Source organism: Saccostrea cucullata, unplaced genomic scaffold (genome assembly GCF_032062105.1).
Source record: "Saccostrea cucullata isolate Sc308-1 unplaced genomic scaffold, CSIRO_AGI_Scuc_v1 ctg663, whole genome shotgun sequence".
Lineage (NCBI taxonomy): Eukaryota > Metazoa > Mollusca > Bivalvia > Ostreida > Ostreidae > Saccostrea > Saccostrea cuccullata.
Window position 1 is genome coordinate 119,647 of NW_026925177.1, and position 14,056 is coordinate 133,702.

At 33.5% G+C, this 14,056-nt stretch overlaps 1 protein-coding gene across 1 annotated transcript in view; it reads right to left on the reverse strand.

Moving 5' to 3' along the window:
• Positions 1-5,841, reverse strand: part of LOC134268243 (BAI1-associated protein 3-like) — a 93,339-nt gene extending 87,498 nt beyond the window's left edge. Inside the window, exons 1-2 of the mRNA XM_062750437.1 lie at positions 5,716-5,841; positions 1,471-1,548 (exon numbers count right to left, since the gene is read on the reverse strand). Of these exons, the coding sequence (XP_062606421.1) occupies positions 1,471-1,548; positions 5,716-5,841 (204 nt within the window). The remainder of the gene's footprint in view (positions 1-1,470; positions 1,549-5,715) is intronic.
• Positions 5,842-14,056: the final 8,215 nt, after the last annotated feature.

A 14,056-nucleotide genomic window follows, 5' to 3' on the forward strand; every position in this document is an offset into this window, starting at 1 on the left:
AGGTCTTATGGTTTTCTAGTTATGGGCCGGAAAGGATTTTTCCATATTTGGCTATAACTTCTTAATTAAAGGTCAGAGCGACCTACTTTTTGTGCGCGACACACCTTCTACCCAAGATGCATCAGATGACAAAGTTTGATAATCCTAGGCCTAGTAGTATTAAAGTTATGAGCCGGAAACGAAAAAGCTAACAGACAGACGGACAGACGGACGGACACGAAGCCTATAACATAATACGTCCCGTCTTAAGACGGGCGTATAAAAATTAAAGTTATATCTGATGGTTTATTTGTTGACCCCCAGCCTTCTTAAGGATAGAAAAAATTTCTGTTTGTATTATCAGTACTGCTGTATCTATCTTACACACTTGCGTATATATGAATGACTAATTCTTCATATATATAAACCTTATATGTTCATGTATAGTGAGAAATTCAAGACAAAACTTATAGAACCATAATAATTACTGTGCTTTACTGTTGTATAGCTGAGCACAATATTGATATTAGATAAATGTTCTGCAGGCAACTTCTAACATAATGTCAGATTACATGCTCTGCAAATCAAGTTTCAGTGATTTTTGGTGCTATAAAGCTTGTATTTGGATCTTATGTACAACATTATATTAACCATAAAACAAATCTGGATTCAACACTTGGGTCATTATTCCAGAATTGTTTCTGCATTATTCAATTTTACAGTGCTAACTTGTCAATACACATTATCTGTCCTTAATTGCTTCTATAGGAGTCCCTTGGTGGCTATGGTTCAAATTATTTAGGATCCTTATAGGGAAAATCTAAGCAATTTTCCATACAAAAATCTTTATTGATGAAAACCAAAGCCTATAAACTCATCAGGTCTGCAGCTCCTTGTATCTGTTCTGCTTTTATAGGTAAAAACTTAGTGTTGCAAGTAGAAAATCTCACAAAAAATAAAGATAATCTTGGATAACTATGATGCGAAACTTGAAAATTCCATGTAGCCTTTCAAATTATTTGTGAATATTGCAAAGTAAAGATTCAACTATCCATACTATGTCAAGGAATTTGAGTCCAAATGACTATACAGCAACAACTTCTGGTAAATTACAAACCATAAATGTTTTTTTTCTAATCTCTCGCCCATTACACTAAGCCTTTTGCAACAAAAACAAGTATCATTGAAATGACGGATGCTTTGGTTTTGTTTTTGTTTAATTTTATGTAAACTTACTTATGACCCAATTTTATTATTTCTTTTCAATGAGAAATGATGGAATGTTTAAATCCAAATGAAGTTTGCCATCTGAGATTTTTTTTTGAATACTCCTATATGCTGCCAACACTGGCAATTAAAGCTGCATAAACTTGGGGAGTTCAGTAAGTCCAGTTCTATAGAAAGGCCAAAAAAGCATTTGATATATTTCCTTCTTAATGGTTAAAATAAATATACCAGTCAAATACACCTGAAATCCTGTTCTGTGCTCACCTCTTTCTTTGACAGACGCTGTACCTCTGGTTTGATGGCAAACTGGCTTTCTGAAGGAGGGTGTCTATCATGATCATCCTGAAAAATACAAGGTATTTATATACAGTCAAACATCATTATCTCAATGAGAGATATTTGGAGTGCTAAAACTACCAAAGTTCAATATACAGTATCAGAAAATTTTCGGAATAACAATTAAGTGACTCAAAGTAGACCGAATCCCTATAAGTATGCAGCATTAAAGTCTATGAAACCCGATTGTGAGTACCAATGATCTAACAAAGTATACAGTACAATATAGAATTACTGCCAATATATCTAAGGATTGACCTCGTGAAAAGGCGATATAAATTTTTGTATAATGTGATTTACTGTCTTATCATTTTGATTGAGTGATATCATCCAACTGAATTGGTGTCATTGGGTGATATTGCCAATTTGTACTTTTTATTCTTCAAAGCTTTCCTTTCAGCTTAATTTGCTATATGACATCATGTTCAAAACTTTTATGGCAATTATGCCAATTGATTAAACCTGATGGGTATCTATACATGCAGATGAAAAGCAGGACCTTCATGCATTTCAATAGGTATATTAACCATCGATCATATTGAATAAGTATAAGATATATCATCCATAATCTCAATCAACTGATCATGCTCAGAGATTTTTTTGATATTCTTCAATGTGATTTTTTTTTTTACTTTGCACATTCCTAAAATTAAAATTCACACATATACAAAGAAATTCTAATGTATGCATGCACAAATGTCAGTATGTACAGATCCATTTAGATATAACTGAATTGTTCTATAACTCAGATACATAAATTACCATTACCCCATTAATTGAAGTTTATCATGGAACAGAATGGTGATTCTTAATAGATTCTAGACACTCGCAACACATTTATGGACAATATGATGAATTGAATGTCACACAGAGACTAGACAACAACACCTCTTTATCTTATAGTTTGAGGCACAATAGAAAAAGTATTGGAGGGAAAAACTTACTTATTAAATGACTTTTTGGACTTGTTTCAGCCATCTAATGCAATATTTAAGTTTGAAGATATGTTCTATGCATCTAATCCCAGAAGACCAACAAAAACTATAAATAATGTATTTTTGATGCCCCTGTAATTGGAGATTCCAAGGTATAAAGTTTTTGCCCTGTCTGTCTGTCCGTCTGTCTGTTCGACTGCAAAAAAAATTTAACCTTGCCCAATACCTTTTGAGTGGGTGGGGTTATGGCTTTTATATTTCATAGGTGTATCCTTGGTACAAGAACTTTCACTGGGTACCACCAAATCTGACCCCTTGACCTTGAAGTTTGACCCACTTTTACACAAAAAATTACCTAATTTTAACTTTGGCTATAATATTTTTTACCTTTACCTTAGATGTTGACCCACTTTTTAGAAAAACTTTTAACCTTTGAATAGTTAATTCCAGGGCTTTCATATTTCACTGCGGTTTATTCCCTATGACAATTAAGACCTACCTTTAAATACCAACAATTTTGTCTTTTTGACCTTGACCTTGGAGTCTGACTTGCAACAAGCTCTTAGTCACATACTGTAAATTTTTCCACCAGTGCTGGAATGAACTAATTAGGTACAGCTAATTCATGGATTCTAATCCCACGATGACATCTTGAGAGGTATTGAGAGAGTTAATCTAGCTCATGACTCTCATAAAGAAGATCAATGCAGACATATATATAATGTAATGTATATTCATCATGTTCATACAACTGATTGCAAGTCATTAGAGGATTTGTTCTTGTGAAAACATCCAAAAATTGACTTAAATTTGATGGTTTAATCCAATATAATTCAATATAAATCCTTCAAGAAATTTGAGGGAAAGAACTTTAAAGAAAGTAATTAACAACTTATAATTCAATTTGAATTCCACTAAAACTGCAATAACATCAATGTTCCGTCCCACTCAGTTTTATAAATTAATTCAAATTCTGGTGGATTCGAAAACAACAAGCCATAATTCTCCGTTGATTCAATTATAATCACAATGATATACACTCTCCTTTCAACTTCTTTATAAAATCTAGTTTTCCATTTTCCCCATAACAGCTATCATTCTGCACATGATTTTAAATTATTAATGTAAAACCAGTAAAACCATAAATGAGTCCACTCAGACAAAATTGCAAAGAAATTTACAATTATACGTTTACTTTACGTAAAATTTTGAAGTTGTTAAATAGTTCATTTCAACATGACCTTATTCAATATATGTGTGGACTGTACCACAAAATACATCATCTTCAGCAGATGTACACCTAGGTCACTGGTAAACGATTTTCCCATTTTTAAGCCAATAAACTTTGGCCCCTTTCACTGTCTTAAAAGTTAGGATACAATTACTTATGATATGTTGTAACTGCTTACATTTTTTTAATGTTATTGTGTGTCAAGTTTCTTGTTTGTCGATCATATTTTTTTTTTATTAAGGTTGGAACAAAGTTTTAGATTAATCTTAAAACTGCATCAAATTCATAGATCAATGTCATGAGGTCAAGCATCATGTCTTTTCTAAAGCAAAAGTTATGGCTAAGCTTAAGTTTTTCAAATAAGGTCAATTAATGTTCTAGATTAGGGCCATGATGTAAACCTTTTTTCCTCTTAAAGATGTTTTCATTGGTAATTAATGTATCTCTTAAGTTTTTATCATAGGTAAAAAAAATTATTTTCATTATAAAATATGAGTCAAGGTCCTGAAAAATCATAAAATTTCAAGAAAATATATGAATAAAAAAAAATGAATTTTAATGTTAGTCATCATATATCAAAAAGTCATTTTTAAAGACAATGAATATATATAACTTTTGTGAAAATGGGTTAATCAAGAAACTCAAACTGTATTTGTGAAAAAAAAATCTAGAAGCATAGCAAGATTCCAGAAAAAATAAAAAATCAGATATTTTGAAAGTCTAAGTCAGCAATGACTATTTTGACAAAGAGTCAATGAATTAGTTAACTGTGAAACTCAAACACTTTATTTGTATATAGTCATCAATATAAATTAAGACACACACAAAAGTCAGCACATTATGTACATGCAAAGACAAAAAACAGAAAAAAAAAGAGATGGAAAAGGGAATATTATATTGCACTGGCCATCTTTCGAGGCATAAAAAATTAAGCTGTTCTGAGAAAAAACCAGTATAAATGGCTGTATGCAGTTAATGAACATCCTCCAGGACTCATAAAATATACCAGGCTTACAAATGAGAAAATGAGCATTCCCTTAAACATACTGCTAAAGTACAGTGTATTGCAGACTTTAATAATCATCGGAATCAATAAGCATAATTTTTTTTCATTATTATTATTATTATTATTTTCAACCTAAATAAAATAACATTGACAAATCTCTTCTAGAACAAAGGAATCTTTAAAAATGCATACCTGATGAAAACAATCTAATACATGTACTTGCTTTCAATTTGAATATATACATTTTTTAAACACATGTATATGGTATTCAACAAAACAATTACCAGCTAGTATATATATATAAAGAATATACCGTATAAGCAGAATTTTTAGCAAGGATTTAATTTTGCCATTATTAGTGAGGATGCCAAGAGCATAGCTAAAAATGAATTGCACTTTATTTGCAAAAGCTTCTTTAGTGAGCTTTTTAAAATCGTTTAAATTACATCTCGCTAAAATAAAATACCAATTTTTAAGGACCAATCACTTAATTTGCATCTTGCTAAATTTCCACTTATACAGTACATGCAAGCAATGTTTAAGTATCACTGCAAAATCAAAGTTTAAATACACATCCAACTACTGAAAAAATATGAAAGAAAACTAGGGAAAGGTATACCAATGAATTACCACTTTTATGTGACAATTTTGTCATCATTTACAGCATAACATTACCTTGATTCTGATTTCAAGAAAAATTTTAGGGTTTGATGATAATTTTAAATGTAGATCGAGTCCTTCAACCTATGTCTGATCATTAATTTCAAACAGAACATAAAAAAGCAGCTGTACAGAGCCCTTAATTTATGTCTCATCAGCCAAGGTTTTAATTTTTGTAAAAAAGAGATCGAAATATTGATCAGTCACTGACTTAAATAACTCCATAAATGTATCAAAAAAAAGTGAAAAATTAACTTTAATGGAAGTTCTTTGATCATTGCAATTTTACAGGCTCATTAAAATCCATGCATTAAAATTTAATCGACAATTAGTTTACTTACATCGGATGCTGCCCGTAGTCTTTTATTTTCTTGTCTCCATGATAAGGCCGTAAAACTTTCAAAAAAGTTGCTGTCCGATTCCTGCACTCTGTAAGTATCAATTAAGGCTTTCTTGTTAGTCGACATGTTATGACAAAACACCAGGAATTCCTGAACACACAAAATCCAAGCTTATCTCTCCTTATTGGCTCTATATAAATCCACTAAAACTGAATTAATTCCAATTTTAGAGATGTCAATGTCTTTAAAATCCATGGATTACCAGCATCATCACAATATCAAGGTCAAGAATTATTAAGGGTAATTCTTCAATTAACAGCTACAACACCTCAGGCACCAACTTTCAATACTCCCAATAACTGATAAATATCACAAGAAGCAACCAAATATTGATACTGCTCTAGAAAAAACAACAGCACTTAACAGCATTGTCACCAAAATCCCTGTGGAGTTAAAATTGGCCAAGAATCCAAGCTACCACTCTAAGAGTGCCAGTTCAATCCATGCTAAAGCTTCACCTGCATTGCTGCTTAATAGTTAAAGGTTTTTTTTTGCTTTTGCAGTAGCGCTGAAACTTCTCATGATATTTATACCTGCCTTCTGCATACTATAGTGTCAATACTCAGTAACAGCCTAATACAATTCAATAAGACAAAGGGGACTCTCGGAATAGAATATATGGTTATTCAAAATAAAAATTTGATTCAGAGCATTATAATTATATTTACTGCATTGACTGGACTAGATGGTATCAATTCTCCGAGGTGCATGATAAATTTACCACAAGTTTGTTAGCATTTTTACTATGTATGCACTAGTATATATATATAATTTATATAATGACTCAATAAACAAGAGGCCCATGTGTCACATTGCTCACCTGAGCACTGTGGCTGGGAAAAAGTAGAAATTGGTTTATTATTAAATAGTTTAAATAATTTATATCAAAAAGTAGTCCCATGACCAATCATGGCTTTGTTATTCTTGATAAGCTGATTTTTAAAGAATTTTCCTATATATGTCTATGTAAAAACATTTATTCATATCAAAAAAGCTTCCATATAAATATGATCAATTATGGCTTTGTTATTTTTTTTTAAAGAATTTTCCTATATATATATGTAAAAATTTTTTTGGCCCTGACTTGCTTGAACAAACTTGAATCTACACTACCTGAGGATGTTTCCACATAAGTTTCTATCTTTCCTGGCACAGTGGTTCTTGAGATGAAGATTTTTTAAAATTCCCAATTAGAATGTGCATTTATATTTCACCCAAGAATGCTTTGAGGCAAGTTTGGTTGAAATTGGTCCAGCAGTTCTTGAGAAGAAGTAGAAAATGTGAAGAGTTTACAACAACAATGACAGACAACAGACAAATTGTGATCAGCAAAGCTCACTTGAGCCTTTGGCTCAGGTGAGTTAAAAATTAATAAAAATTTATTTATCAAAAGAATAACATGTCATCTTAGATTTTTTTTTAACTTGATTTTTTTCCCAAACAGATTCACCTTTTCCCCTATAAGTACCTGTGTATGTCATACCTGCATGGACAAACCTTGAATGTATGTTACAATTTATAATGGTACATATCCTAGCTATTGGGTATGCTTCAGATGTTGCACATGACCTATATTTTCAAATGAATTATCACGCTATAACTGTAAAATCAGGTCAATGTCCATGCGGGTATATTAGTGTTGCATAACTAATCCATAAATTCATGAATAATTCTTCTATGCTCATAAACTTCAACTTCTTAAGTTACATTGACTATAGAATTGCATAAATGATGCAATATTGGGGATGGATATTATTTTGCCTAAGTGTGATATGACCTACATTATCCAGATCAAAAATCAAAGGGAAACTGCTCTAAGACAATATAGTTTTTTTTATTCAAACAACCCCATTCCATAGCAATGCAAATTAGGGTAAATTTAAAAAAAAAAAGAATGCATATCTAAATTTGAAGTGTAGAAATGATAAATAAGAGGATAAGTAGAAGGAGCATTAAAATATTCCTAGCATATTAATATATGAATATAGACACCTCAGAAAATGTTTTCTTAAATCCATCAAATTACAAATTATTGGAAAATATACAGCTACAGTAAATTAAAATTAATTCTATTAAATATGCAAGTCCAAATTGTCCATAAGAATTGAAAAAGAACTCGGAAGGGGACATTTTAGGGAGAAAGGTGATTTGCATTGGTTCCCTTTGTAGGGATTGAAAGGACACCCCCCCTCCATCGGGTCTTATAATGCGCAAGCCTGCAAGCTACATCTCTTGCTACAGATCCAAGAGTTGTAAAAACCTTAAATTAACGATTTCTTCTTTTTTTGTCGCTCACTTCAGGTATTGTTTTTTGTATTTTTTTTTAGCTTTCCCCCCACTTAGAGAGGTATTTTAGCCTGCAATTCACAACTACATGTATTCTTGATACTTTATTTACATTTCAACTGTCCCAACCAGCCCTTCATGGTTTTGGAATGTCAGTTTTAACAAATTTTCATAACGATGTCTACATTAGAGATCATGCTTAACAAGAGATGTTTGTAAAACACTTATGCCCCCCTCCCCCCAAATTGGAATTTTTCTAAGTCCAAAAGGGCATATCTCTGTCAAAAATGGCATGATTGTACCCAAAACAAAACTTGACCAAGATATTTATCTGATAAATCTGTACACTAAATTTCATTTCGGTATGTGCAACGGTTGCGAAGAAAATGAACGGAAACTGCAAATAAATGAAATTTTTCTAAGTCCAACGGGCATAACTCTGTCAAAAATGGCACGATTGTACCCAAAACAGAACTTGACCTAGATATTTATGTAATATATCAGTATACCAAATTTCATTTCATATGTGCAACGGTTGCAAAGAAAATGAACGGAAACTGCAAATAATTGAAATTTTTCCAAGTCCAAGGGGCATAACTCTGTCAAAAATGGTGCAATTGTACCCAAAACAGAACTTGGCCTAGATATTCATGTGATATATCTGTTTACCAAATTTCATTTCAGTATGTGCTACGGTTGCGAAGAAAATGAACGAAAATTCTATTTTTAGTAACCATGGCAACATCGTTCATCGAAATTAAAAACCGATGCCAACAGACAGCACTTGTGTGCAAAGCAATATGCCCTCCCTTCTTGGAAGGGTGGCATAAAAACATTTTTCAAATAGCATATGCTTGCAGCTGCCCAAAATAGGAGTAAAATACATGTATATGGTAAATTATTGAGAAGCAAAAAAAAAAAGAGGCCCATGGGCCACATCGCTCACCTGAGAAGCTTTGACCATGCTATTCTTAACCAAATTTCCCCCCTTGTAATACCTATTGTGACCCCATCCTACCCCACAGGTCATAATTTGGACAATTTAAAATCTACACTACCCCAGGATGCTTCTACAACAGTTTCAGCTTTTCTGGCCACGTAGTCCTTGAGAAGAAGATTTAAAAAAAAAATTTCCTATATATTTCTATGTAAAACTTTTATCCCTATTGTGGCCCCGCCCAACTCCCAAGGGTCATGATTTGAACAATTTAGAATCTACACTACCCCAGGATGCTTCCACATAAGTTTCACCTTTTCAGGCCCAGTGGTTCTTGAGAAGAAGATTGTTTAAGTTTTTTCCTATATATTTCTATGTAAAACTTTGATTCCCTATTGTGGCCCCGCCCAACCCCCCGGGGTCATGATTTGAACAATTTAGAATCTACACTATCCCAGGATGCTTCCACATAAGTTTCAGCTTTCCTGGCCCAATTGTTCTTGAGAAGAAGATTGTTTAAGTTTTTTCCTACATATTTCTATGTAAAACTTTGATTCCCTATTTTGGCCCCGCCCAACTCCCTGGGGTCATGATTTGAACAATTTAGAATCTACACTATCCAAGGATGCTTAACCCCATAAGCCATTTCAAAGCTTTCCTGGCCCAAATTGTTCTTGAGAAGGAGATTTTTAAAGATTTTTCCTATATATTTCTATGTAAAACGAAGTTTTATCCCTACATGTATATAAAATAAACATTAGTAGTAATGACTTTGAACAACTTCAGAAGTCTAGAACATATCATTAGGATGCTTCCACATAAGTTTCAGCTTTCCTGTTCCCAATTGAGGTAAAGAAGGAGATTTTTAAAGATTTTTCCTATATATTTCTATGTAAAACTTTGATTCCCTATTGTGGCCCAGCCCAACCCCCCGGGGGTCATAATTTGTAAAATTTAAAATCTACATTATTCCAGGATGCTTCCACATAAGTTTCAGCTTTCCTGGCCCAGTGGTTCTTGAGAAGAAGATTTTTTAATGACCCCACCCTATTTTTGTCTTTTCTTGATTATCCCCTTGTGAGAGGACCTGGCCCTTCATTTTTAACAATTTAAATTCCCCTTTACCCAAGGATACTTTGTACCAAGTTTGGTTAAAATCGGCCAAGTGGTTCTTGAGAAGAAGTCGAAAATGTGAAAAGTTTAGCCTTCGGCTCAGTTGAGCTAAAAAAGAAGAAAACGAGATGTTTGTAAAACACTTATGCCCCCCTTCCCAAAAATAATTGAAATTTTTCTAAGTCCAAGGGGCATGACTCTGTCCAAAATGGCCCGAAAGTACCCAAAACAGAACTTGACCTACATATTTTTATGATCAATCTATATATGAAATTTCACTTCAATATGTGCAACCTCTGAAAAGGAAACGAACGGAGATTGCAAGTGATTGGAATTTTTCCAAGTCCAAGGGGCATAGCTCTGTCCAAAATGGCCATATCATATCCAAAACAGAACTTGACATAGATATTCTTATGATAAACCTGTATACCAAATTTCATTTTAATATGTGCAACCTCTGCGAAGAAAATGAACAGAAAATGATGCTGGATCAACAAACAGAACAACCAGCCGACAGATACACAGCAGCAAGCAATATGAAAGAATGATACCTGAGGCCTGTCCCTCAGAGCAAGCGCTCGTGAATACTACTCATGAACACTTCTATTGGAGGTAAAAGGAATTTTGGCGAGCATGCCTGAACGTTCGCTTTGTTGACAGGCTCAGAAGTGAGGGACTAAAAAACGGCAGCATAAGTCGAAGGTTTCTACAACACTTGGATCTGTAGCTCTCTAGCTGCTTTATCTGTATAAATTTTCTCATGCGGAGAGCTACAGTTCTGCAGCTATCACAGTACCCAATGCTTTGAATTCTTAACATAATATGGATTACAGCTGAAATCACATATAAAATCTCATTCTTCTAATTAAGGAACCTGATACTAATTATCACAAGAACAAGATATGACACTTTGGCAACAAAACTAATCATGGAATCATTATAAAATCAATATATATCTGCAAAACAACATAACTGATAAAGATGACTCATGATCATATTCTGACAAATACCCTCCTAAATTGGAGGTCAACAATATTTTATCAGCTGTTTTGGTTGTCTTTCATCTGATTGCAAAATTATCTTGAAACAATTCTCACATACAGGCTGTCAGCTTTAAAAAAAGAACCCAAAACAAAAGGCCTATGGGCCACTTTGCTCAACTGGCTGAGCACACTGGCTAGGAAAAAGCACCAATCAGTTCAGTATTGAAAAGTTTACTGGGAGGGGGAGGGGGGCTTGAATTTTTTTTCAACATACTTGAGGATGCCTCTCTATCAATATAGCATAAAACTTTACTATTCTTGAGAAGAAGATTTTTAAAGATTTTCTTCTACATATTACCGTATAATCCCTATTAACCACCCGAGCCCTTAGAAAAATGCAAAATGGGGGCGGTTATTTTAGTATTCTGTTTATAATATTTAATGTCTATTTTAACTTCAAAAATTCTTTGAAAAAAGAAATAAATTCAAAGAACCACTGAAATAATGTTTTACTTTACTTTAAGTGAAGATAATCTACCCAAATTAAGCTTAATGATTCATTTTCCACCGAGAAATTGGATTATAGACAGAAAAAGTTGTAAGGGGGCACTTGTAGGGGCAGGGGCAGTTAATAGGGATTATACGGTAGTTTATAAAAATTTGACCCCCACCCCACCCCCATTGTAGTCCCTCCCTACCCCCAGGGGTCATAATTTGAAAAAAATTATATCATTTTTCACTACATGAGGCCTAAATTAAAATATTGTTTGTTTGCCCTTAGCCGACCGACCCACGAAAATAAGCCCGACTCAAAATATTTTATTGCACTTTTCATTTACAAATTTTTTTTATTTGATTTGTTTCTTGTCCATTTTTTTCAAATAAAAATATAAAGACTTTGATTTTCCCTTTTCTCAGTCGCGTATTGATGATTGACATTAGGAACTGAATGGAGTGTTTGACACCATTGCGGTAAGAAATAAACTTTCGCAGAGATATATTTGATGTTGTTGATCATGTTGATGAATGCGCCGACTACCACATTCATAAGATGATTGCAGGTCGCTGGGAGCATTTCGATTCTACTAATCGATTTCAAAATTAATTGCGCCAACATCACTGACAAAAAATAAAATCGTTATACTTTAATTTTATTACCAAATCAATGTGGATAGAGCACAAAAGTGGTTTTAAATGTTGAAAACATGGAAGGATGTCATGCTTTGTTGATATTTCGACCGCCATGATTTAATTTGGGGTCAGACTAACAACAGAAAACGGACAATATTGCAAGGTTTTACTATATACTAAGGAAAGTATTTTCAGACTAGACAATGTGTAAATGTAATTTAAACTAGTGCTAATTGTAACGGGGACCGTTACAGATGTTCCCCAAACGCTCCCCAACTCACTTTTGGTGCCATATTCCCTGTAAGCTTCATTAAATAAGACAAACTCTATGCATCTGAGATTTTAACAACATTAACAAAGAAGTGTACAAAAATCATTTAAACTTTAGCATTGCACGCGTGCACATGTGAATGCATTTGCGTAATTACCATAAAATCTTGTCTTAACAATCTATATATTTAATACACTGAATATAAAAGTATTTAATCCAAAATTATTTTAAAAATACGCCCATTCAAATGTATGTTTGATTTTACTCATTTCACATGCATACATGAGCATGGTGACCATACCTTCTTGTAGAAGTCCACTACATCTATCTGTGTTCTAAATTCCAACCCGTTTGGGTGAAAACTAAGGGAGTTATAAATGTTTAAAGTTTCAGCCAATCAGATTGCAGCACATGTACACGCAGTTGTATGCATGTGCATGGCTACCATACCTACTTGTAGAAGTCCATTATATCTATCTATGTTCCAAATCCCATCCTTTTTGGTTGAAAACCAAGGGAGTTATAGCTGTTTAAAGTTTCAGCCATTCAGATTGCAGCGCACGTGCATGCACGTGTTTTCATGATAATTGCTTTATTTCATGTTGTAGGATATCCTAATGCATGGCTATGTTCAAAATTTCAAAGTATTTCGTCAAAAAACAAGAAAGACATTGAGACTTTAGTTGCAGCCAATCAGAGCGAAGTGCACGTGCATGCGCGTGAGATCTTGCTATTTTCACCATGTCGTCATGTCTATACTACTAATACATCCTCACATTATGAGTTTCAAAGCGTTTTATCTAAAAATAGAACAGTTGTGGCTATATCTATTATATTGGTCATTTCAATTGTTGCACGTGCACGCTCTTGCAAGCACGTGCGCACAAAATGACCTTGATTCCGCAAATCTACATAACATGTCTACTAACCCTAAAAAGGTTTTACCTACATCGGACGAACAGTTTACAAGATCATTCCCGGACAAAAAAGTTCCAGGAAGAAGAAGAAGAAGAAGAAAAATAATAATAATAAGAAACAGAGTAAAAACAATATGTTCCCCAACTTCGTTTGGGGAACATAATAAGACATGTAATACAAGTCTTATTTTTAAATAACAACTTCAAAAATGTGTAATCCCCAGAATAAATGCATGTAATGAAAGGTGGGACTAATATCAGTAATACACCCATTGAATGGAATTCAAAACTAGAACTGTCCAAACGGGACAAAATACCTCCTGCTGGGTTTTTCAGAGGTTTTTCCATAATAAAGATATGGACCGGACACGAATTATGAAATTTTTCTTCCAGTGACCTTGAACTTCCCCAAATGACCTTGGGTCAAGGTCATGACACACCCTTCGGTCATGGGCAATCTTTGTGTGAAATGAAAACCTACCAAGTTTATCCATAAGAAAGATATGGACCGGACACCAATTATGAAATTTTTCTTCCAGTGACCTTGAACTTCCCCAAATGACCTTGGATCAAGGTCATGACACACCCTTAGGTCATGAGCAATCTTAGTGTAGAGTAGTAGATTCTATTGTCCCTCTGTAAG